The sequence below is a fragment of the Physeter macrocephalus genome, chromosome 20 (genome assembly GCF_002837175.3).
Source record: "Physeter macrocephalus isolate SW-GA chromosome 20, ASM283717v5, whole genome shotgun sequence".
Taxonomy (NCBI): Eukaryota; Metazoa; Chordata; class Mammalia; order Artiodactyla; family Physeteridae; genus Physeter; species Physeter macrocephalus.
Genome location: NC_041233.1, coordinates 78358063 through 78384136, shown reverse-complemented (window position 1 = coordinate 78384136; position 26074 = coordinate 78358063). Strand labels below are relative to the sequence as shown.

The window sequence follows — 26074 nt, the reverse complement described above, 5'->3', positions numbered from 1 at the left end:
GACTTTGTAAAATTAGGTCCTTTTCTTTCATGCTTCTCAGATATAATTCTACCCTTTTTCTAGCTCTGCTTATGATCTTCCATACCTGGCAGTACTCTAGGGACTGTTTATAAAACACATCAGGCTTCACACAGGAAGGTTGAGTGTGTAAAAACAGCTCAGTGAAAGCCAGTCTACACCTTTTGCGGAGAAAAAGTTTCAAGTGGGATTTTGATCCACCCGTCTCCATCCAGGAATTCGTCCCAGCATTGGGATGAGCCAGGTCACTGGGGTTCCCCTCCTCACTCAGCTTCTGGGATGGGCTGTGATCTCACCAAATATTGCCGTTAGAATGGCTTTCTGATGGCTCTCCCTCCAGGCACGATAGCCAAAAGTCTGAGGTTTTTAACTATTTACCGCTGCAAATGCTTGACATACCTCCTAGCCAGTGTCCAATTTGTCTTTACACTAACCTTATTCTTGGAAGGCAGAGACCTAGGTTTGTTGCTTTACAAGGATCATTTTGTCATATTATATATGTCGGTAAAAGGAAATAGAATGGGGAGACTGTTGGAGACTTGTTTCTTATGAATTTAAGAGGGAGGTAACTTTGACAGGTTCCCCTCCATCAGGTAACTAAAGGAAAGGTTTTCACCCCATGCCGTCACTGTCCCTGATGGGAAAACATAGCGTCCCCTTTGCACCAGCCCTCAGATAGGGAGTGTCCTCGGAGACCATTCCACCATCTCTGTTAAACACACAGAAGCTTTTGCCCTTCCAAGAAACCATGAATTCCTCCACATTTTTCAAACAGAACATTTGTGAATATTCCATTGTATTAAAGGGCTGAAGGAGTCATGTTCTGCTGACTTTTATTTGCTCTCCACATACTGCCCAACCTAATCTTCTTAGTGAATATCCGCAAGGAATATTTTCCTCTTCTCTGGGTGGCGCTGGTAATTAACATAAACATTCACTAAACGTGTAGGCTGAGGAGGCTGTTTGGAAGGATGGCACCCGCCCAGTGGACATCTGGCTTCACCGGGCCGCCCTCTGGTTTCCTTTGAACCTGGAAGCCTTCCAGTGATCTCCACCATGGAAGTCACTGGGAAGTGTGGGTTTTGTTGGTGCCAGGTTCATTTCAAGTCAGATCCCAACGGTCTTTTTACAGAGCAGCCTGTAAAGTTTTAAGAGGGAATCATTTTCTGTTTCATGGTTCCATGGTCCATCGCTACTGACTTTGCCACTTAAAATTGGCGTAAATATTTTTTAGAGCTGAAACTGAACTCCTTATAAGTATGGCAGGTTCTGCAGCTGTGGAGTGTTCAGAGGTTCTTATAACCGATCTGATGGTATTAGGCAACTTTTTTAAGTTCACGTCCTTTATTCCGTTTCCATGCAAGCATTTGGTCAAATTTCCTTCTTTAAAAGGAGACAGGGAAGCCTATTTAAAGAAAAGAAAAAAAAAAGATAAAAATGAATGTGGGGAAATAGAAGCAGATGTATGTACTGCAGTAGGAATCAAGTCAAGACCAAAGTTAATCAATAAGAAATATGTTTGATGGGCCGGCCAGCAGTAAAGACCGTCCTTAGGCTCACTCTCTGTTTACTCCACAAACAAAGAAGAGGAGCATCACGTAGGCTGAAAGTCCACAGCTCGTTTCGTTTCTATAAAATGCATGAGATCAACAAAATCAATATCTTGACCAGATCTAAAACGTCTAGACTTTCTCCTATTGTGTCTCTAAAGTTGAATTCATGGGTGTTACATCCGACCGTGCCTCTTTCAAGGACTCACAAATCTAAGAGGAAGGAGATCATGTCGCAAGGAAGCAGGAATCCTAATCACACTGAAAATTTGAGTTCTGTACTGTGTTTCTCTATTTTTCCAAGATAGAACAGGATCATTAATTTTAGTCACTTCAAGCCGTGTCTTTGTATCTAACTGGACTAAAAGAGTCTTGGTTTGGAGATAATGCCAGAAATAAAGAAATAGGTTTTTGTCTTACTAGAAATATGAACTGTATATCGGGGTCTCTTAAGAGACATACTGTGTATAATCACCTATGCGTGAAAGAATGTGAAACAATTAGGCAATTCAAGACAAAACCAAGATATTCAGCGATACAAAAGAATCTGATGATGAGTCATTTTTTAAGGATGAATTCCTTGAATTTTTGTGCCAAAGCATGCTAAATTCAGCCCTCAGCATTCTTAGATTGAAGAAAAGCGATTTCCTGAAATATGTTTGTGAAGCTTCCTACAACAGGAAACTAAAATCTAAACAAAGTAATTTATTAGGAATTTCATCTATTCTAAGAATAACTTGGTTCCTTGACATGCCACTCTTTTCTTAGACTGAGGGCCAGTGAGAAAGGCAGCTACAGCTGTAACTGCCAGCAAGCCTATAAAATCTTATATGAACACACCTATATCAAGAGGCCCCACAAAGATTGTCTGTATCAGGAATAATGCGTTCTCTAAAGCACAGTGTCACTGTTTCCTGGAAACCTCTTGGGTAGCCTCTTATCTCCTTCCTGGGTAGCACAAAGCAGGATTCAGTGTTGCCTCCATCACTCTGTGGTGTGCAGGCCCTTGCAGAAACACCAATCATGGGCACCGTTTCTGCAAATCAACTAATTTTAGTTTGTTCAAGTTGAGTAATGATATTTTTTTAATTAATTTCTAATATCTCTTTAGCCAAGCCACGCATGCACTCCACTAAGTTAGGGGTGGCCGAGCAGTGCTTGCTGGGTGGAGAACCCGCCTTGCAAAACCAAGCAAAAGGTTGAGTGAACTCCCAAGAGCAAAAGTCAGAGAGTCAGGATGCCTCCATCCATTTCCAAAGTCTACCTGACAAAACAAAGGACCAGCAAGAGTAAGGCATAACTGGATTACAATCTTAATCCAAAGGGCCAGCAAGAGTAAGGCATAACTGGATTACAATCTTAATCCAATGAGTCTTCCAACAGATTACGCAATGTCGTTAGCTTTTATGGGGAATTCTTATGAATTTTCCAAGTATCCTTCTCTACCAAGTAGACAGCAAGAGGCATATACTCAGTAACAAGTGCTCAGCTCTTATTTAGACTGTTCAAAGTATGCTTCCCCTAACGACTTTATACCAGCATTGTCTCTATCAAGGATAAAACGGTACTTTCATTACCCATGAAGGAACGAGCTGCTTCTTCCTGTGATACAGGACAACTTTTGTTGTCCTGTAGGAAGGGAGAGGGAAATGACTGCCTTGATTATTTCATGTAAAGACGCAAGGAATCCTATGTGTATTCATGAGGAATGCATTCCTCAGCAGAGGGGGCCCCAAACTGGTTGAATAAAATAGATCAAATCTTTTTTTAAGTTTGAACTATATAATGGGGCTCTATCTTGGTTCCTTGTAGGAGATTGGACTCCATTGAATGTTTATAAAAGATAAATATCTGGGGGGCAGGGCTGAGGGGAAGGGGGTGGCTGGGAAAGAGGCCAGAAAGATGTGAACTATACATTGTGCTCTTGTATTTTCTTTGAGGACCATTCAGACAGTCCCCTTGGCGCGGCTGTGACCCTGGCCCATGAGCTGGGACACAATTTCGGGATGAACCATGACACCCTGGAGAGGGGCTGTAGCTGCAGAATGGCTGCCGACAAAGGAGGCTGCATCATGAACCCCTCAACCGGGCAAGTACTGATGCTTCCAGCTGCTCTGAGAGTCGGGAAGCAGCTTGAAATATGTATTGGGAAACAGCTGGGCAAAGAGCTCCCTGGTTTTCTGGCCAGAGCACCCATGGAAGCTTCCCGAAAGAAATTCCGTGGACGTGCTTCCCTGAGAGAAGCCCCCGGATTGCAGAGCACGGGGCGTGAGGCCTGAGCGCCTCCCTGAGAAGTGGTGGGCACGGATCCTGCCTTTGTTCAGAGATCGCGAATTACCGTACAATCCTAGCACGTGGTTTTGATTCGCACCTACAGCTCCGTCTAGGCGTGGTAAAGCCACGGGGCAAAGCGGGCGCGGTTAGATGGGTCCCGTGTGGGGACGTGCGTCTTCCCTCTGGGTTGGCCCTGGGGCGGAGCTGAAATGTGTCAGTAGCTTGGAGATTTGTAGGGTCCCCGCCTCTAATACCACATCCCCTTCTCAGATCTTAAAGGTTTAAAAGATGGGACTTTTCCTTTTCAGTAAATTATGTCATTCTTCCTCATTTCATGCCTTTCTGAAACGCTAGACTTGATTCACCCAGAAAAAAAGGAAGACAGTTTCATTACTGCAGCATTCAGAGGAAGTAGAAATAGATGCAACTTGGAGTGATTACAGATTATGATGTGTCCCTACACCTCTACGGGCCCCTCCCAAACTAGAATGGTGTGCTAACGTAGGAAGATTTTCACTAGTGAAGGAAAACACGCACTTGTTACGATGCCGGCTTCTTTTTTCTACCTTGAGACCTTCCCAGTGCTTATCTTTAGGGCACTTCCTAGGCCAGGTCTTCTCTCTGGGTTTGCTGGATGGAAGCACTGAGAGCAAGAAGCAAGTGCGGACGGGCAGCCCGAAGGCTGGCCTCTGCGAAGTCGCGGTGTACGCGGTGGGGCGGGGCACCTGCTTAAAGAGGATGAAAAGTGCCGGAAGAAGGGATGGATTGTTACGGAACGTGGTTATGCTTTCACAACCAATAGCCTCGTGGGCCTCCTTCTGAATGGCCCGTAGGGCAGAACTTCATGGCTCACATCATGTCATTTCACGTGAGCTGGTCGATAAGGCGTCTTTTCCCAGCAAGGCACTGCTTCTCCGGTCCATCACCACCATTAGCACAAAGCCTTCAGGAGTGCGTTGTTTTTGCTTGAGGTTCTATCTTAAGCACAATTCCAGGGACTCACCAAGACCTAGTAGAGGAACTTGCTCTCTGAGTCTGTGATGACAGAAGCCGAGAACCTGAGCAGGAAGTGAAAGTATCTTAGGCCCAACACCAACAGGAAGTGAAATGTTGCGAAACTCAATGAGGGGAGCTTCCCCAAAGGGAGGCAGGTTGCTCCCAGAACTAGTGTGCTCCTTGTCATTTGAACTCCCCGGGCAGGGGCAGAATAGCTGCTTGTTGGGTATTTGGGGCAAAGAATCCCTTCTTAGGGGGTGAGGTTGGGCCAGGGCCTGTGGGTGTCTTCAGTTTCCAATATTCCACCAGCCCAGACAGGGTCCAGAATCTCTGGGGAGGAGATTGGCAGGAAGGTGACGTGAAACTGAGTGGTCTTCGTGCTTTCTCGTTCTTGATGAGCTCCAAGTGGCCACGGAAAATTCACTCTGTGCTTAATCTCCCTGATTATTAAGTAGGCACAAACACACCAGCCTATATGCCTCCAAAAGTGGTTCTCAAAGACTAAGAAGATTGGATTGTTAATATTGTTAATGTTTCAGAACTCTTGATAAAAGAGACGAATGGAAGAGAGGAAAATCTAGATTGGGGATACTACACTGAGATTGAAGAGACCTGGTAGCCTCAATTCTGACACTAGTTGTTTTTGGTTAAAACAAGCACATTACTAACCCCTCTGGCTCTTATGTTTTTATCAGTAAAATGAGTGATCAGTCTTTATTTTTCCTTCCTTCCTTTCTTCTGTCCTTCCTTCCTTCCATCCATCCATCCATCCGTCTATTCATTATTCATTTCATCTGCCCTTCCACCCATCCATCCATCTATCCATCTTTTCATCATTCCATCCATTCATTCATCCACCTATTCTTTCACTTGTTTGTTCACACATTAAACAAATACTTTGACCCCTGTGTTTGTTGTTGTGGAGAATGCACAGATGAGGAAGACCCTACAGCCCTAAGAGTCCTACAATTCTGGAGGCACAATAGCAAGGCATTGCTTTCTGGTCCTCTCTGTAATTTTGTGTAAATCCCTTCAGATTGGAAAGTCTTCATGGCAGCGTTTAAGGATTGCAAGCCAGATTACCCTGGAGATATTTGAAAATCATAGGTAGAAATGGTATTGTTAAGAGCTCAGCAAATCATTTAAAAAGCGTTTTTTTTCGTGCCAGGGGTTTGCTAATAGCCTTTCCTTGATTTATACCTTATTAGCGATTTCTGAGTTTCCTCTTTTGCTGAGCTAGTGCTTTCGCGTAAATCTTTTCTATTTGGTTCTCATTTATGATCCCACATTCCTGTCCAGAGAGTGGTGTTTTTAATTTTCTCAGATGGAAAGAAACTTCCTAAGCAAGTGGGTGAATTAATCACAAAAGCCCACAGTAAGGAGGAGGTCAAGCTGTTCTGGCCATCTCAGTCATCCATCACCCATTTTAGAATTTCCAGGCTGCTTTGAATCTCCAGTATTATCTCGACATGGTCATTCTCTTACCTCATAGAGTCCGCACGAGAGTGGGAGAGTGGATTAAGTGAGATCATATGTCTTTGTAAATTGTAAATCACTCCACAAATATATGGAGGTATTATTATTATTATTTAGCTCACAGGGACCTTGGAACCACTGAAGAGTTCAAGGCTTTTGTTTTTCCAGAATTCCTGCTCACAGTTGCTGGAAAGCACTTCTAGTGCCATGTAAGTGCCCGTGGTTTCCGTGTGAATGGCTCATTTTCAACCGGCCCACGCCCGAACCTTCCTCCCCACTTCCTCCCCACTGCTGATTCAGACATGAGTGGCAAATGTTAAAAATGTGATTTAAGCCTCAGCCCCAAAGGTGACTTGCAAAGAGGTGAATCAGGGACTGCTTTCATGATACGAAAGTCTCCCAGAATCGAAAAGAACCACGTATTGCAGATGGTTTAAAGGAAAGAAATGCATCCCTTAATACCCCTTGTTTATTCTTTATCAAAACGTTCCAGAATCCTAACCCTGACATTTCACCAACTGCCATCGTTGACAAATTGGACCCAAAGGCCTAAAAATACAAGGATGGAGGAGAATTCTTTTAAACGTGGGTGTTATGACTTCAGTTGCGTGTTACAGGAATAGCTGGGGGGGGTGTCCTTACAGGTTGTATCATTAATTACTGCAAGTCTTTGAGTGTGTGTGAGAGTGCTTTATGTCTTTGGATAGTTAACGTTAAGGCCTGTCTTGGAAATTACTCCTTGGCAAAAGCACTATCTGGGGATTCGTGTGGGAGTTTGAACTCAGTTGAGTCCATCCATTGATGAGCTTCTTGGAGCATTTGGTCTTCAAGCGGTTGAGGACTAAGTTGCCACATTTCTGGGAGTAAGAAAAACGTGAATAATTTGAGCACTTTGGGAAAAGAATATTTACTATAATAGTAAATGTCACTTCCTAGAGTAGAAGAAAAAGGCAGTATTAACATTCAAAAACTACTCTCAGAGCTCCCTTTTATCTTTTTGCGGAAATTTTTCTGTTACTGTGAGAGTTGGAGTCAAAGAGCCATCTCTTGAGGGGATGCAGCTGGATCGGAAACCCATGGTAACTCAGCTCCTGCAACGTGCCACCTCCTTTGACATATGTTGGGGTTATTTCAGCCACGAACAGGACAGACCCCTTTCTTGCCCTCATGGAACTTGCGTTCTTGTGGGGAAGACAGTCTGGAAAAACAGTAAATCAAAAACTGCAGGTTGGAAGAAGTGCTATGAAGGAAGAAAAGGAAGAGGATAGAAAGGAGACACGTGAGCTGGGGGACCCGACCTTAATTAGTGGTTTGGGGGAGACCTCTCTGTGGACGTGACGTTTAAGCCAAGACCAACAGGAAGAGAGGGATGGAGAGCCTGCAGAGATGGAAGGACATGGGCTTGGGCAGGGGGGACACCATGAGGAGGGAAAGCATCGCTGACGGGAAGCCAGTGGCTGGTGGGGCTGGATCGGAACGGGGTGGGGCTGGAGGGAAGTGGGCTGATGCCACTGGAGAGAAAGGAGGGGCCAGAGCATGCAAAGCCCACGCCGCAGTAGGAACATGGCTTCGTCTCCAGGGTAGGGAACCATCACTGGAGGGTTTTAGGCGGGACAGTAACATGATCTGAGTTTTCTTTTAAGAATTCTTCACTTTTAAGAAGATGGCACAGCATCTGAGCTATTGTAGTTTGCCAAATTAAGGGGTTTACTGTCTGTAAAAAATAGGGGGGAGCTTCTTGTTAAAAAAGAAATGGTATATAAAGTCTCATTTTATTTTAGTGTAATTACTAGGCACTTGGAATCGTTAAGAAGGCGCCTGCGCTAGCACACCGGGGGGCGGATCACACCACAGCTTCACCCGCTCACCTCAGCAGTCTCGTAGACTTGATGTCAAAGATTCTCTTCTGTTTAGGATTTCACTTTGCTTTTCCTCTAGTAAGATTCTTTAAGGGCTCTACTTCAACAGCCACAAGAGAGCACTTCCACACTCTATATACCTGAAGAGATATATACAGATCTATATATCTGGTATATCTGAAGGGAGTTGGTGCCATAGTTTTCATGCTGATACTAAGATTCCGAGTTTTGGGCTGTTTGGGTTTTGTTTAATCCAGACTGGCAAACGGCTCTCAAGCAAAGAATGTGCTGCCTGGCTGCCAAGGGACAGTGGAGGGCAGTGCGTTGAGCGCCCTGGAGAATGTGGGCCGAGAAAATAAGCGAATGAGGGTTACCGCTTGCTTTGCTCACCAGGGGTGTAGATAATTGACATTCAGCTGAGGTTGGGAATTCAGGAAAAACATCTACAACTGGATCAAATAACCACGTTCAAGGTGAAAGCACTGCCATTCCACTTCCTCAGAAGTGTGGATAATTGGCTCATTCGATTCCGTATAATTCAATTCAGGAAACATTCATTGCATACCTCCCTGCTGCACAGCTGTCTGGATGTGGATCACAGCTGGATGGCCTCCACCCAAGTTCAACCTTCTCTCAGGAAAGCTGAGAGGACGCAGGCCCTGCCTCCAACTCAGGAAACAGGGCTGGGTGACCAATTATAGCAAAACCACTCATTTACTCAGCTCGTATTTACTGGGTACCTGTGTGCCAGATTCCAAGGAGCAGAGCAGGGCCACAGACACAAAAGGCAGGAACCTTGATTTCTAGGCCCTTATATTGTGGTAGGGATCCCAGGCAAGTAAACTGGTGATTACAGACTGGAAGCTCAGGGCTGATAGGGGACATTTTGGGGTGCCATGGGGCTCACCACAGAGGCACCTAATCTCCTCTATTTACACAATCCTGGGTATCATAACATCATCTATAAGTGCTTCAGTTGTGCCTCTAAAAGATAAGGAGAAAATTTTAAACATCACCATAATAGCATCTCACATCTTTTTAAAAATGACCAATAATTCATTGTGAACAAGGAGCAAAGGTTGGAAGGGGTGGTGGGCAGGGAACATTCTGGAGTAAAGTCCAGTCTGAACCCATCCCGGAAGAATTGCACAGGGTTAGGCAGACCCTCCTCGAGAATTCCTAGCTCATGTTACAGGAAATTTGGATTTATTTTTGAGGAGGCCTCTATCTGAAAATGTGATTCGGGAAACTAAAATCAACTGCACTTTTCGGTGAAAAGTTCCCAAGTTTCAGATGTGGTAGGGATTGATAGAAATTCGATGTATCTGGAAAGTCTATCCCCTTTCAAGAAGCACTTGCTTTCTTGAAAATCAGTGCGGAATATACATAATTAAAACTCACCCCCATTTGAAGTTTGAGGATCTATCTGAGGTCATGAAATACACTTATTATAAAGGGATTTTACGAGCATGGGATCGGAGAAAATTGTTTCCCCATATCAGTTCTTCATTTGAAGGTGATTATTTTTTTTTCTCAATGAAAAGTTTAAGAAAGTCTTCACTTCCTTCTTCAAGGTGCAGTAGGGAAAACAATGGAAATCTTTATCCAAGGAGTAAAAAATAAATAAATAAACAACAACAAAATGAGGCACCCTAATAACATTAAAACGCTACAGGGCAGAATCAATTTGACTATATCCAGCTAGAGTAACTGAGTTAACTACTTACCGACATGACGATAAGGGGGAAATGAACTGTCAGGAGATATTCGTGACGGCAGTTCAAGAGGACCCCTCGATACAGACCATGTTCTTATTTCCTCTCTGTAGGATTAGATATTGCTCACTGGAAAATGAAGGAGTTTGTCTGCAAAGAATGCAGAGTTGGGATGGTAAAAGTCACTGCCCAAGGGCATGGTGGAATGTCCTCTCCTCTTAAGCTGGATGCAAAACAGAGGTCAAGCTAGGGAGACTGGTCCGCATAGCACTGCTCCCTGAATATCCAGTTCGGGGGAAGTGAATGGAGGCAGACTTGACTTAGAGGTTACTAGGGGATGTATCTTTCATCAGGCAGCGGTGTGAGGTGGGTACGGTTACACCCATTTTAAGGACGAGGAGCTGGAGCTCAGAAAGTTAAATGAATTGCTTACGTTTTCAAAACTACCCAAGTGGAAGCCCCAAGACGTTAGGCTGAGTCACCAGGAGCCAAGCCTCTGACTTTCCACCTCCTATTACTCATCTCAAATAAAAAGGTGCAGCAGCTGTAAACCTCAGGAAGAGGAGAAGGGCATCTCTCCTGGGGTATTAGTCAGAGAAAGATGTGCTGGCTTCCCACCGCAGGCTTCGAGGGAGCTCCGTGGTCCAGACTGAGGCTGAGACTGGGGCGGCCGTGCCATCCTGCCTCCCGGGGGGTCCTTACCATGTGGAGGTCACCTCGGCTGTATTTGCCGTGTTCGGGCTCCAGGCGGGAAGTGACGCCTTCTCAGTACAGAGCTTTGTCCCCGTGTGACTTCTGGGAAGCAGGAAGGCTGGCCCATTTTTAAGCCATTTAGTTCTGCAAATCTCCTTCAACTTAGGTTACAACAGCAGAGAATTATTTCCTGTCATTGCTCGTTAATCCAGCATTTTATTTGTGGTAGAACATGTGTGAAAACATCGCCGCTGAAATTCTGCCAATCCCTCCCCACTTACACACACACACACACACACACGGCTTCCTCCTTTCCCCAGGACTTTTGGCACAGAGGCCGCAGAGTGAGGTCAAGGGTAAATTCTGGGCCTGTCTGTAACCAACAGTATTCAGAAGGACCCACTTTAAGCTCTACTAGGTCAGGAATTTTGTCTGTTTTGTTCATTGCTGAAGCCCCAGCACCTGGAACATATAGTAGATTTCAATAAATTCTTCTTGGAGGGAGGGATGGGTGGATGGATGGATGGAGGGATGGATGGATGGGTGGATGGATGGATGGAGTGATGGATGGATGGATGGGAGGGTGAGTGGGTGGAAGGATGGATGGTGGATGAGTGGATGGGTGGACGATTGAGTGAGCTGATAGCAGGTGGATAAATGGTAGTGGGCGGCTGGGTGGATGGACAGATGGATGTGATTCCAGCACAGTCAGATGTGTGCAGAGGGAAGCCACATTTCACCTTTCAGGTAATGGCTAAACTTCTAAGGAGAAGATTCTGAGACCACTGTCTTTTTTTTTTTTTTTAAATAAATTTATTTTATTTATTTATTTATTTTTGGCTGCATTGGGTCTTCGCTGCTGCGCGCGGCCCCCCCCCCCAAGTTGCCACGAGCGGGGGCCGCTCCTCGCGGCGGTGCACGGACCCCTCACTGTGGCGGCCTCTCCCGTTGCAGAGCACGGGCTCCAGGCACGCGGGCCTCAGCAGTTGCGGCTTGTGGGCTCTAGAGCGCAGGCTCAGCAGCCGTGACACCGGGCCCAGCTGCTCCGCGGCACACGGGATCCTCCCGGACCGGGGCACGAACCCGCGTCCCCTGCATCGGCAGGCGGACTCCCAACCACTGCGCCACCAGGGAAGCCCCATTGTCTTTTATACTATAGCATTTGCTGCACCATTGCCACTTTCATTTATTGTATATTCCACATCATCTACAATGGAGTTATGATAACTCACAAGAACAGAAACAATACAATAAAGAGAAAAACGAAAGCAAAATAAAAAAGAATAAGGACTGAGAAACCCCAGGTAAACAGGAGGCTGAGTCCATTGTTTTTTGTTTTTTTTTTAACTCCGTGGAGACCAAGGAGCAATTTACTTTTAAAAGGTGGACTTCTTCCAGAAGAGGCTTCTCCCGCAAGCCTGTGCTTAATTTAGCTAAAGTAGGAGGTGGGAAGTTAAAAATATAAAAACTAAAAGTAGTTGTAAGAATAAGACCCTGTAGACCTCACAGATTACTCTCCAGTTTACAAAGAACTTTCACATCTCCTTTCTCATTTCATTGTCACAGTTCTAAGAGGAAAGGGCAGATACAATCACCTCCATCATACAGATGAGAAAACTGAGGTTCAGAAAGGCCAGAGGCCCCGCGGTTGGTCAGGGCCAGACGCAAGATGATCAGCCCCCAGCCTCTGGCTCCTGCCTCTGGCCTGTTCCCTGGCCCCTGCGAGCAAAGGAACCATTCCCAATCCCCCCGGGCAGCGGGAGGGGGAGGGGAACATGGGTGCCAGTCTTCACGGCTCTTGAGTTTCAGGCTGCCCTGATGGCCAGCCCAGCATCAGGAGCTCAGCGAGGTAAGAACAGGGCCAAAGAGACTTCAGCCCTCGTTGGGTGGCTTGGAAGCATCTACCATGACCCCTTTTCCTACCCTGTTTGATTAAAATTGTTACAGACTTGCAGAGTCAGCAGATGCAACGGGCATGATCTATACAGGCCTGTCTCCTGGGGCAGGAGGAGAGGGTGGAGTTATCTCGATGTGTAAACTGCCCTCTGTCAACCCCTGAATCTGTTTATGTCTGCCAGAACCTCATCCCCCGGGAGCCCCACGCAGAGGCAGCGGCCTCTTCCTGTGATGAAGCTGAGAAGCCAGGCTGAGACACTGCCTCTGATAGGCTGGGCTCCTTTAGTGGGGTGCTGGCGCCCTGCCCTGCGTCCCCTGCCTTTAGGGACTGGGCTCCGGAGGAAGCAGCCGTCAGAGCCCAGAAGCGGAAGGTCTACTTTCTGATAACGCCTAGAGGCCGCCCGCGCACCTCTCAAAAACCGACCAGGGCCTCGTTGCTCTCCTTCTTTATTAAAAATTCTGAGAAATTACATTTACACTTTAATTGGTTTCCGGGGAGGAGGAGCAGAGGTCAAAGTTCACGTGTTAAAGACATGAATTATAACGTGCCACAGATGGCTCCATTCTGGGCCCCAGGTGTTTGCTGTTAACAATGGACATGGCCTCTAAGGACGTTTTTGATCGTTCGCTCCTGGCCCGGTGGTTTGCCTCACCGTCTGCGGCCCATCTGGCAGCCCACGGGGTCAAGCGTTTGGGCCTAACGCAGTCACTTTCCAGTCCCGTGGGCTCCGCCGGGGCTCCGTTCTGCCGAGTGAGCGCGCGTGTTCGGGGTCACGCCGGGCACCCCTGGCCGGGCGGAGTGGGACTCGGGTCCACACCCACCTCCCAGCATGCCCGGGAAAGCCCTCCGGCAGCGTCCCGTGCCTTCCCGCTGGGCAGCGGTTCCTCTGCACGCTGCTTGTCGAGACCCGCGTGGGCCCACAACCTCCCTCAGGTGTGCGTGCGTGGCCGCAGGTGTGCTCCATAAATCCCAGTCTCCGGCCACCATTTCTCTCGGCCTCAAAGCCGTTCAGGGAGGTGCTCGACGGTGCCCTCCGAGAAGCCGGCGGGACCGTGGGCTCCACTGCTACCTGCACCCGACGCCGGGGAGCCAGAGATTCCTGGACCGCTGCCCTCTTCTTCCTGAACGCTGACGCTGGCTCCGGGCCATTTGCGCCCCGTCACACCTGAGGCTGCCGGAGGCCTCCTGACTGCCCTTGAGGCGGCGTGGCTGCAGAGGGAAAACACAGGCCTTCGGGTCAGGAAGCTGGGTTTTCAGTCCTGACGCTGAAACCAGAGGACGGTGGCAAGGTGTCTAGCCGCTCTGTGCCTCAGTTTCCTCATCTGTAAAATAGGAATGATAGAATCCGACTCACCGGGCAGTCGGTGAGCGAGGTTGCCCAGCAGGCTTCTGGTCCACGGCAGGCCCTTGCTCAAGAATGGTAAGTGCTGTTGATATTTTTACTCATTTTCCTGGACGTGCAGGACGAGATGAGGTCAGAATCCCCTGAAACGGGGTGACCTTGGGCTGCACCTCAGTCCTGCCGGGCTGACGACCAGGCCAGTTGCCACGGGTGCAGACACCACCGCCTGCCCCAACAGGACGTGCCTCTGGGTCACTCCTAAATTCTGTGCATGGTGATTGCAAGCTTGTATTCCAGGGTGTAATTGTGAAAAACCTAACGGTTTTTCTCAAGATGGCCCGAGAGCTTTGGGGTTGACACTTGGCTGAGCAAATGCATCCCAACCAAGACTTCTTGCACCCACTGGTGTCCGTGGGCCCTGCGTTCCCCTAGGAAGAGAAGATGGTGACAGTGTGAGTCTTGTGCTCCTGGAGGATCTAGGAATGCATAGAACTTGGCCCTGAACTGTGTGTTATTGTTTTTGGAAAAGCTCTTCAAGCTGGTTGCAGATTTAGTGATGAAGAGTCAGTAGGTCGTGCTGTCAGAGAACGGAGGGCAGGTCTGGTCTGTCTGTGGCCACGTTTCCCTCCGAGCTCCCGCCTAGCAGCTTGGCTGTGGAGGAAGAGGTCAGAAGAATACGTGGAGGGTGCCCATGTCACTAGAGCTTTGGGAAAGTCCTTTGGAAAAAGTTCCAACAACTCAGAACCGCCGCAGCCGGCGGCATGGCGGGTAACAGTCATGTAAACAGCGTTTTTGTTTGTTTATGTTGGTTGGTGGTTCGGTTGGTTGTTTATGCTTCCTAAGCCCATGTTCTGGTTGAGCTAGAGATGGCTCGGCCCCTCCAGAATGAGCAGAGTCTTTAACACCACATATGTATTAATTGGAGGGATCCTACTTAACTGCTTGATCATTCCTTTGCCTCCTGAATCACCCTTCTCTCAAGTTGTACTTGTGGTTTTACAGTTTAAAGACTGCTACATTTTGGCTACAATTGTAATAAATTCTGCACCGTATTGGAAAATGTTTCTAAGCCCTACAACGCACAAGGCACTGGCAAACCGTAATTTGAAATAGCCAAAACAGCACCTCTAAATAAGGAAGAGAAACACATCTTTTTCAGGCAAATATTGGCAGCTAGCATCTCTGAAGTTAACCAAAGACTTTCCCATTTGTGTTTGAAGCTCATTTGTTCTCTCCCTCAGCGTGCAAGGTAGTTATTATTCCCGGTCTGCAGGTGTGAAAACTGAGGCTTGGTTTTAAAACTGAGCTTTAGTTTTAATAGATGGGGTGCTCAGACTTAGTCTTCCAATTTCGATTCTTCTCCAGCTGCTCTGTGCCATGTGCCCAGATCGACAGTAGCCTCCAGGCCTGCTGCCTCCGTCACTTGCACTGTCAGGAGAAAATAAAACGCCATCTCGGTCTGCAAGAAGAAATCGGTGGGAGGCAGAATGTCAGCAACGTATTTCCCCAAACCGGTTATCCCTTTACCATCTAATCATTGACCAGCTGTAGAAGATGTGAGGTGGTGTTTTTGTTTTTTTTCAATCGATTTCAACAGAGAAATCTGGATGGCTTCCCATCCCTGGTTTCCTGCAACGTTGGCTTTTCCTGTCACACGGTTATGTCAGCTCCAAGCTGTTCTCAGCAGCTGCAATCTGCGTGCGGACCGTTGTCCCCCTCCCCCCGCCCACCAGAGCTTGGAGCTGAGGAACCTGGATTCTTTGGGACCCAGCACACATTTATTAATGAGGCAGGGCAGTCAAAGGAAACATCGAGAACAGTGACCTGCAGCCCCGGTGCATCCAGCCTGCTCGCAGCTGCTTTCCCTAGCTGCCTAATTGCCAACAAGAAAAGATAATTCCCAGAGAGCTTTTGCAAGGCAGATAACTCCCGACTTCCACTGTCCAGATTGATAAATGGGCTTAGTATGATTCACCCCCAAGAATACAGCCGTGAGATGCACAGTAGGCTCCAACAAGAAAAGAATTTTCTGACTGCAGATTCGTCAAAGTAAAAGTAACCCCTAGTAATGTTTTACTTGGCAACTTGGTGACGGGCTGAAATATTAAGCTGTGACTGCATTGACGGTGGGAAGCCGTAAGTGGCATTCCTCTTTTGAAAAGTGGGGTGTGTGTGTGTGTGTGTGTGTGTGTGTGTGTGTGTGTGTGTTTTCCAAAATCACCTGGTTGTCTATTTCATCGGCTTTTTATTTCTAACCTTGCATTCAGCATGGTAAACTTGCCCCCAAGTGTCCTTGGTTGGTGAATATTAGGAAAAAAGGCAGATGTGTCTAACTAGCGAGGTCACATCTGAACAGGAGCCAGGCACCCTGGCGAGGTGTCTGCAAGAAATTCTCTGCCCGTGAGCTGAAAGCAGCACTTTTTTCTGGGTCCTAGGTATAATCATTTTAAAGCATTCTTGTTGCCAAGGGAAAGTATCATGCAAAGGGGGTTCTTTTCTGAATAATTCTCGAATTTTATCGCTTTGCACCAGCCTGTCACTGCTATATGTCAATTCAATTAGCTGCTGTCCTGGCATATTTGGGATAATTTATGAAAAGTATTAAAAAGCACTGTTGCGATGAGTTTGCCGAAAGCTGTAGAAGAAACTGAGGCTTGTCTTTTTAAACTACCGACCGCGGGCTACACAGGATCTTCAATGTCATGAGCAACTGTATGGCCCAATTCAATGTTCTTTTCATTAACAGTCCAGGGAATAAAGGTATGAAATAAGAAAGGAACAAAATGAGCCAAAGGAAGGCAGAGCTATCTTACTTTGGAGTTGGAGACAAGTGGAAGGAACTTCAGAACAGAAACATCTTTCTGTTCACAGTCAGAACCTTTGCGGGTACCTTAATTAGCATAGAGTACGATGATTAATCAGTTAACCTGCTCTAACACTTAAAGATATTTGAAACATTCATTTGTGATTTGAATTTGGCTTTAAGAGACAGGTTCTCATGGAATTTCTAGGACGTGCCTGCAATCACGTGAGGTTTCAAAACGCTGTACCTCGAGCTTTTCTCAGAAAATGGAACCACAGGGGAAAATAGAACTATTTCTAATTTAAGTGCAAGAAAGCTGACCTATAATGCACCTAGTTTGCATTTCTTATTGTTTACACAAATAGGTGTGGATTTGTCCATATATGATCTTTACAACCTTTGAATTTTAAACTGAGGTCAGTTGTTCCCAAGTGTTAATTTGATAAATCACCTGGCCCATCAACTGATGAATAGATAAACAAATTGTGATGTAGTCTTACTTACAAGGGAATATTAGTCATTGAAATAAATAAAGTACTGATAGTGCCACAACGTGGATGAACCTTCATGCTGAGTGAAAGAAGCCAGACGTAGAAGGTCACATATTGGATGATTCCATGTATATGAAATGTCTGGACTAGGCAGATCCAGAGAGACAGAAAGCAGATTAGTGGTTGACAGGGACTCGGGGGAGAGGGTATGAGGAGTGACTGCTTCATGGGGTGAGGGTTGTTTTGGGGACTCGGGAAAAGGTTCTGGAATCAGTGGTGATGGTTGCATAACACTGTGAATGTACTAAAAGCCGAGGGATTATATATTTTTAAGTGGTGAATTTATGTTATGTGAATTTCACCTCAATTTAAAATGAAATCACCTGGAGACCTTGTTAAAACAATTGCTGGACCCCACCCCCGATTTTTCCTCAGGCGGCCGGTCCGTATGGGGTCTGAACATTTGCATTTCTGGTAGGTTGCCAGGTGATGCTGAGTTTGGGACCACACTTTGAGGGGCTCTCATCCAGGCAGGTGATTTGAGCGATGGAAGGATTCCTCCTTCGTATGTAAATCAGCACATCAAGGCTGTATTGATCTCTGTCCGTGTTTCAAGCGTTTACTGCAGGTGATCCAGGGCTGAAATGAGATCTGTAGTGAAGAACATAAGTTTTTTAAATAACTGAACTTGGGATCAGATCTAGTCTCTGCCATCCCCTAACTGAGAACTCTTCAGCAAGTCCCTTCACCTCATTTGCAAAATGGGAATAACAATACCTATCTCACTGTGTTGTTTTAAAATGTAAATTTAAAAAAGAAAGTATAAAGAAGAAGAAAATATTACTATGAAAAAGTACCCATCGTATCATCTAGCTTAAAGCAGGCTCTCAAATAGTTATTCCAAAAAAATAAATATGTATCGTGTATATCAGTTCAATAGAATTATATATGTTTATATATTTTATATAATTTCTATATGTGAATATGCATGATGCATTTATGTATGTGAATGTATTGTATTTCTAATATTTTATTAGTATGGATGGAGAGGCGGTGTGGGGAGTAGGTGTGTCCCATAGTTCCCTTGGCAAAGGTCCAGCAGGGGGAGAGTGGGAAGGGCTGGGCCCATATTTTAATCATCATAGGATCCTCCTCAGAGCTTTAAATATAATGATTACTTCTCCAGTGAGTGAGTGGATGAATGGAGGAGTAGTGAACATACTATCCCCAAAGTTTCATTCTGCTATCATCAAAAGTTCAGAAGCAGAGGTGGTATCCGGGAAGCAGGGTGATGAGCAGGCACTTCCCTGGAGGCATTCTTTTGTGGGGGCAAATTGGAGAAATAGCCGTCTGAGTAACCATTGTGCTGATAGATCCTGTCTGTGGATCCTGACACCGTGCTGGGGAGTGGATTCCATGTCTTGTTCAAGGTCCACTGGCGCATTTTTCATGCAAGCCAATGAACCGCTCATTGAGTCCTTAAGCCAACAATGAGTGCTATCTCTCGTGCCCCAGGCACTGTGCAACCAGTGACCACTTAGACGTATTGTAAAAGGTTGTTTAAATATGTGTAAATTAGGATTCTGTTGTAATTACAGGACTCTGATATTTGGTATCATAAAATTCCCTTATCTCTTGATTTGAAATCATTTTATTTTTAATTGAAACATAGTTGATTTACAATGTTGTGTTAATTTCTGCTGTACAGCAAAGTGATTCAGTTATACATATTCATACATTCTTTCTTATATTCTTTCCCATTCTGGTTTAACACAGGATATTGAATATAGTTCCCTGTGCATATACAGAAGGACCTTGTTGTTTATCCATTCTCTATATAATAGCTTGCATCTGCTAACCCCAAGCTCCCACTCCATCCCTCCCCCACCCCTCCCTTCCCCTTGGCAACTACAGGTCTGTCCTCTGTTTGTGAGTCTGTTTCTGTTTCATAGATAAGTTCATTTGTGTCATATTTTAGATTCCACGTATGAGTGATCTCATATGGTATTTGTCTTTCTGACTTACTTCACTTAGTATGATAATCTCTAGGTCCATTCATGTTGCTGCAAATGGCATTATTTCATTCTTTTTTATGGCTGAGTAGTATTCCATTGTGTATACGTACCACATCTTTATCCATTTATCTGTCAATGGCCATTTAGGTTGTTTCCAGGTCCTGGCTATTGTGAATAGTGCTGCTATGACCATAGGGGTGCAAGTATCTTTTTGAATTATAGTTTTGTCTGGATATATGCCCAGGGGTGGGATTGTTTGATCCTATGGCAACTCTGTTTTTAGTTTTTTTGAGAAACCTCCATACTGTTTTCCAGGGTAGCTACACCAGCTTACATTCCCACCAGCAGTATAGGAGGGCTTCCTTTTCTCCACACCCTCTCCAGTATTTGTTATTTGTAGACTTTTTAATGATGGCCATTCTGACCGGCGTGAGGTGGTATCTCAGTGTAGTTTTGATTTGCATGAAATCATTTTAGATCACTGAATTCTGTTTACTGAGGGAGGGCCATCAGGTTAGATATAGTTTTTAGTGACGCTCTTCTTCCTTCCTACACACCGATCAACCAAGATGATCCCAGCAGAAGGGAGATGATGGGCAGACCCTTGCTTGTCAATCAAAACTAGTTTGCTTAAAAAAAAAAAAGTGTAGGGGAATAAGAGTTTGAAATTCTTATGAAAAGTACCTTCAGCCATTATCAGTGCTTGGTCCATGCAGGGCAAAGCTCCCCTCCCCCATTTAATGATGTTCCATGATAGTCTTTTGCCATCAGCCTGACCTCCAAGGGTTTAGGGGTCTTCTCTGGGGAGGGGGTCACCCCTCTGGGTGTGTGTTACTGAAAGAAGAGCCAGCTGCTTTCTGCTGAACAAGGTCCTCTAGGCCAGTCACGCCTGCCCTCGTGCCTTTGCACAGGCTCCTCCCTCTGCCTGGAATGTTCTTCCTCCAGATGTTCTTCCACCTTGTTCCCTCACATCCTTCTGGTGAGAGCCCCAAATGCCCTCCCCTCCGTGAGGTCTTCCCTGACCACCCTCCCTGAAAGGTCAGCACCTCGCACATCCTCTCCCCCTGGCCTGTCTTATTTTTCTCGTCAATGCTCATTCCTTTCTAATAGGTAATTGATTCCCTTATCTTCTGTGTTATTCGCCTGCCCCACTAGATGCAAGCTCCACCACGGCCAGGATATGTGTATGTTTTATTCATTCCATCTCCCCAAAGCCTAGAGCAACGCCTGGAACGTAGTAGGTATTGAATAAATATTTGCAGAATAATTGAATGATGAGTGACAGGTGACTCTTCTTTTCTTCCCCTAAAGCCTGACTTTCTCTAAATGCCCAAATAGGGCTCAGGAATATTCTATCAGAGAGAAATAGTCACCTGTTCTCCATGATGAGAAATCATGAAAGGATGGAGGCAGTAAAGATACTCTGCAGGTACAAAATGCTCCTTGGACACGTTGCCATTTGCCATCGAGAGGTCATGGAGGATGGCAGAGGTGTTTCTCCATCCTCGCGTAGAGGTGGGAGTGTTGACCGGTCCAGTCCGCGGAGAGGGCGGGAAGGTGTGCGGAAGGGTCGCTGGCCTTCCCAAGGGGCCTCCCTGGGGTCACTCTGAGCGAGTCAGAAAGGCCCAGAGTGGAGGGAAAGAGGACCTATTCACATGTGCTTTTGGCGCAGGAGCTGTGAGCCATGGCCGGCAGCTGCTGGAGGTTTTAATTATACTGACTTTGAAGGCGGGCGTCCTGCTGGTGCAATCGGGTCACACGCTGCGCGGCCCGGCTCCGTGTTGTGAGCGATGGTGAGCACGGGTCAGTTTCAGTGTCGGCGAGCTCATCCACACCTCGTTTGGCATCCGAGGAGAGCATTGCTGCTGTGTTGTTACAGCAGAGGCACCTCGAGGAATTAGCGCCTGGACGCTGTTCCTCGGAGCAAGGCTGGAAAGCTGTGAATTGGGTGGATGTTATTCCTCCATGATTCTAAATGAGAGAGAACTTTAAAAGCACCTGGGGTTTGTCCTTCAACAGAATAGGAAAAAACTGAGAGAACTAGAAACGTGTTATTACGCAGATAACTCGACTTCTGTCTGACCACCTCCAGCACAGACACGAAAAGAGTCGTTTTTTGGCTAACAGTTGATCTGTTCTCCTCTCCCCAATACTCTGAATTTTAAATCCTGGACTTAAACTGATCTCATTCATCTTGTTTCTATCCCTTTTTTTAAAATGTCAATCCCCCCCAAAACCCAAAATGTATTTGTTGTTTTGAAAGACAGTGAGGTGGGAGGGCCCGTCAGAGCTGTTCCTGGAGCTGGTTTCAGCCCTCTAATCCCCGGACGCACGTGGGCATCTTCTCACTTGGGAAGCAGGGTGATTGATACCCCTCTTTCACTGGGCTTCTGTTGATCTTGCTATAAACCGCTGTTAATCTTGCTTATAAACCATTCCCGAGGCTTACAATTTATCCTTGTGTCTTTCCTAATTAACTTCAACATTTTCTAGAAATCAGAGCCCTCCCAGAATGAACTGGTCAGAGTTCATCACAGCACCTGGTTGGGTATCATTGAGTGAGAATGAGGTTTAGTCTCCTGGGTCAGGCCTTGAGATAGAGGCGTCCTGGGAAATGCTTACACTGGAGAAGATTCCATCTCTTCCACTGCAAAGAGAAGAACTGCTCTCAATTCCCTGTGTGATAGACTGTCATCTTTTCAACCCAAAGCTCTTCTAAGTGGACAAAATGACACTTTTTCTTGTGGCTCATCATCTGAAGCTATTCAGTGTCACTTCTGAAACCAGGAACGATCAATCTGTCTGCCCAGGAAAGTTATAAAGATTTCGAAAGGAACTTTGTTACAGCACTGCAGCTAAGTCCTGGTTTCTTGTCTTTGTATCCAAGAGCAAGACTTGCATGTGTTAATTTGCTTGTAGATTAGAATTATACTTCAGAGTTAATAACCTGAGATTGATAGAAAACACTTGGGGAGATAGTGCAGTGTTACCAGTTTGGCCCTGGAGCTCATCATGATCTTGAAGTATTGCCAGACTCGATCATCGAATGGTGGCTAGTCTGCGGTCTTCAGGGAAACCTAGCAGCACACATTGGTTTGGCCAATTGATTGGGATTCAATTATAATGTCATCCTGTCTTCATGGGAGAGGGTGCTTGGGCTTTGCTGGTCAGCAAGTCCCGTTTCCTCACCAAGTAATAAAACCTGGCTTTCTGGTGTGCTTAGCCCTTGTGATAATCTCTGCCTAAGACCTGGGAAAACGCATTCGTAAAAGAGAGTCAGATGCTTTATATGCGTTAGGGACCACTAGCTGCTGTGGGAAACAAACCCCTAATTTCCAGGGGCTTACCGTCATAGAGATGTGTTTCCCTTGCATGTGACGCCATGGAGCTCTGTGCTGTCCGTGAGTCAGGACCAGGTGCTGTGTCTGGCTCGTCCCCCTCCTAGGACGTTGGCCTGGTCTGAGCACAGCTGGTAGCAGGGGAAAAGGAAGGAACAGCTATTTAACTACCTTCGGCCAGAAGTGACACACGTCATTTCCCCTCTGCTAATCCCATCACCAAGAATTATCCCACAGCCCACCCAGGAGCGAGGAGGGTGGCACAGCCCCTCCGGACCATGGAAGGGGGAGCACAAGCTCTTCAGGGAAGTTGGCCAACTTGGTCACACCCCTAGGTAGCCCTGGTTTTTCAAGGCAAAGGGCAGGACCTGCACTTCTGACCACCTCCATTCTCTAGAGCTGTGCCTGGGGAGACAGTGGTTTGCCCTTTATAGGCCCAAACCAGTACCAGCCGGCCCTGACCCACCATGGGGACTGTGTCTGTGCGAAGCCGTGGAGTTGATGAGCTCAGTCATTTGTACCTTCCCCCTCCCTTGGGGTAATGATTGCCTTCTTATTTTTTTTTAACTGAAGTATAGTTGATTTACAATGTTACGTTAGTTTCTAGTGTACAGCACAGTGATTCAGTTATATATACTTTTTCAGATTCTTTTCACTTACAGGTTATTACAAGATATCGAATATAGTTCCCTGTGCTCTACAGTAGGTCCTTGTTGTTTATCTGTTTTATATATAGTAGTTTGTATCTGCTAATCCCAAACTCCTACTTTACCTCCCCCCGCCTTTCCCCTTTGGTAACCATAAATTTGTTTTCTATGTCTGTGAGTCTGTTTCCGTTTTGTAAATAAGTTCATTTGTATCATTTTTTAGATTCCAAGTATAAGTGATATCAGATGATATTTGTCTTTCTGTCTTACGTCACTTAGTATGATAATCTCTATCTAGGTCCGTCCATGTTGCTGCAAATGGCATTATTCTTTCTTATTCCGTTGTATGTCAATATATATGTGCCACATCTTCTTTATCCACTCATCTGTCGATGGACACTTAGGTTGCTTCCATGTCTTGGCTATTGTAAATAGTGCTACTATGAAAATTGGGGTGCACGTATCTTTTTGAATTAGTTTTCATCTTTTCTGGATATATGCCCAGGAATGGGATTGCAGGATCATATGGTAGCTCTATTTTTAGTTTTTTGCGGAATCTCCATACTGTTTTCCATAGTGGCTGTACCAGCTTACATTTCTACCAGTAGTGTAGGAGGGTTCCCTTTTCTCCACACCCTCTCCAGCATTTATTATTTGTAGACTTTTTGATGATGGCCTTTCTGATCAATGAAGTTAGAGCACTCCCTCACACCATACACAAAAATAAACTCAAAATGGCTTAAAGACTTAAATGTACTTTTTTCATCTTTGTACTTTCCAATATGAACGTAGGTAGCGTTCATATTACAAGCTACAGATCCTAAGCATTCACTTTCCGTTATATCATTTCACACAGAACTATTAATGTCGTCTGTAATGAGACACAATCTAAAGTTGTTGATTTCAAGACCATCCAAAGGTCATTTCTTTTTGGATAAAGCACTTCCTCATCAGTGGTGTTGGAACTGTTCAGCATTGGACCTCAGGGTGTAGTCGAAGGTGCCTCATTTTACACCGCTCAAGCCTTTGTTCACTGAGACTAAGAGTGGCCACCCAGGCAGATGGTGCCCGTGGGTACCACGCACAGCCGCACGAGAAGGATGCGCGAGGCCTTTCAGTGCCCTGACGACTGACGTCCTGGCTCTTCCCTGCAGGTACCCGTTCCCCATGGTATTCAGCAGCTGCAGCAGGAAGGACCTGGAGGCCAGCCTCGAGAAGGGCATGGGTATGTGCCTCTTTAACCTGCCGGAAGTGACGCAGTCCTTCGGGGGCCAGAAGTGCGGGAATGGATATGTCGAAGAAGGAGAGGAGTGTGACTGTGGGGAAGTGGAGGTGAGAGAGACGTTTCCAGAATGTTTGTCTCGCGTTCGCGGCTGGGCCGAGAAGCAGAACTTGCAGGAATTGTGCGGTAGAATGAAAGTGCTAGAAATGCAGGATGGAAAACTCCTACATGACCACCTTGAACAAACTTCATAAGCCAGGGTGGCCTTCTTGAATTTTAAGTTTTGCATAGAATAAGTTGTGTCACTGGTTTAAAAAGATAAAGAATCTTCTCTGTTGAAGGACGCAGTGGCGTAGGCCTGATGAGGACAAGAGCAACGAAAAAGCATTTAGCTTTGAGTTTGACAGAGAAGCAAGCCTTGGAATGATGCCTTCAAACGGCTCATGAGTGCCAAGCCTTTCTGTCGTCTGTAAGGTGTGCACCCGGGGGGAATTTGAATCAGCAGCGTTCATTTTTAACCAAGAGCTTCTTCCCAAGTTGAAATTCTGCTCCTGCTGCTGTAGCTTCCTCTGTATGGACGACCTGAGGCGCCCAGGCTCCTGCCTGTCCGCTTGTTAGCTTTCAGAAGAAATAAGTGAAAGCGGGGAACATTTGTATCCAGCAAAAGGCGTATTTAACCCTGTTTTCCAGCCAGTGTCAGGACATTTTCTCATTTCTGTAGGGCCCAAGATAAAGTTCATCAACATCAAAATTATAACAGCCATTTTTAAATCTCTGAATAATCTTGGGAAGGAAAGAGAAAGACAGGACACAGTGAGACCACCTGGTGAAAGAAGTACCCCCTCCAAACTTGAAGGAGGTTGATTTAGAATAAATCAAAGCCACTCGTTTGTATAGCAGGCTGTCTCCGTGTGGGAGTCCCTCCCTGAGAGCTTGTGCAAGCTGCAGTGGTAGTCAAGTTCAAGATGGGCTTAGCTAAATTCACAAACCAGCCTGATGAGGGCTTAGGAAGAGCATGCCCTGGAGGGATGCTCTGAAAGGGGGATTCAGGGATGGAAGGGAACTTGTGCTGAGACTCTGGGACGTCCCTCAAATTCCTGTGTTCACCGAACAAACCACCGGTTATAGAACCTTCATCATGTCCAATCTCCAAGTCTCTGAGCTTTCCCACATCAGCAGGAATGATCCTGGTCTCCATCTGACCATTTCTGTAAGAATATTGGGAGTGAATATAAGTTCTAGGGGATGGGGCTTGCAAAGGTGGTTTGATCAAGTGTTTTTGTGCCCTTGCCAAAATCAGGATTCATCCAAGGCCACAGTGCTGTCCACGGCGGCGTTCAGTTTTGCTCACAGTGTGTAGAGAATGGTTACTATGCAGGAACAAAGTCCTAAGTCCTAACAGAAACTCTTTTTCAGATTAGCAGAGGAAAACTTGAAACCGTCATGGGATGGGTTATGCAAAGCGGAAATTGCTTGGAGACTTTTTCTCATTGCTTAAAGAAAACAACAAAATTAGTTTAAATTAGTCCTATTTCTCAGGAGGGGTCGTGTTGGCTTGAAATGGTTATCTTTTATCTGAACTCCTTGTAATTGTTTGTTAATCTAAATAAATTTGACAGCTCTTCCTGGAGCCATGAACTCTCAGGTTTGCAATGACTCTATTAGCAATCGGTTATTCCATATGCCAGCACTGCCACCAGTATCCCTGCCACCCGCCCCATCACCACTGTTAACATGT

The 26074-nt window shown here is 46.0% G+C and overlaps 1 protein-coding gene across 1 annotated transcript in view; it reads left to right on the top strand.

The window, feature by feature from the left end:
* LOC102991696 (disintegrin and metalloproteinase domain-containing protein 12) overlaps window positions 1-26074 on the top strand; it is a 698539-nt gene that overhangs the window by 609863 nt on the left and 62602 nt on the right. The window contains exons 14-15 of the mRNA XM_055081255.1: window positions 3509-3657; window positions 24269-24446. Coding sequence (XP_054937230.1) covers window positions 3509-3657; window positions 24269-24446 — 327 coding nt within the window. The remainder of the gene's footprint in view (window positions 1-3508; window positions 3658-24268; window positions 24447-26074) is intronic.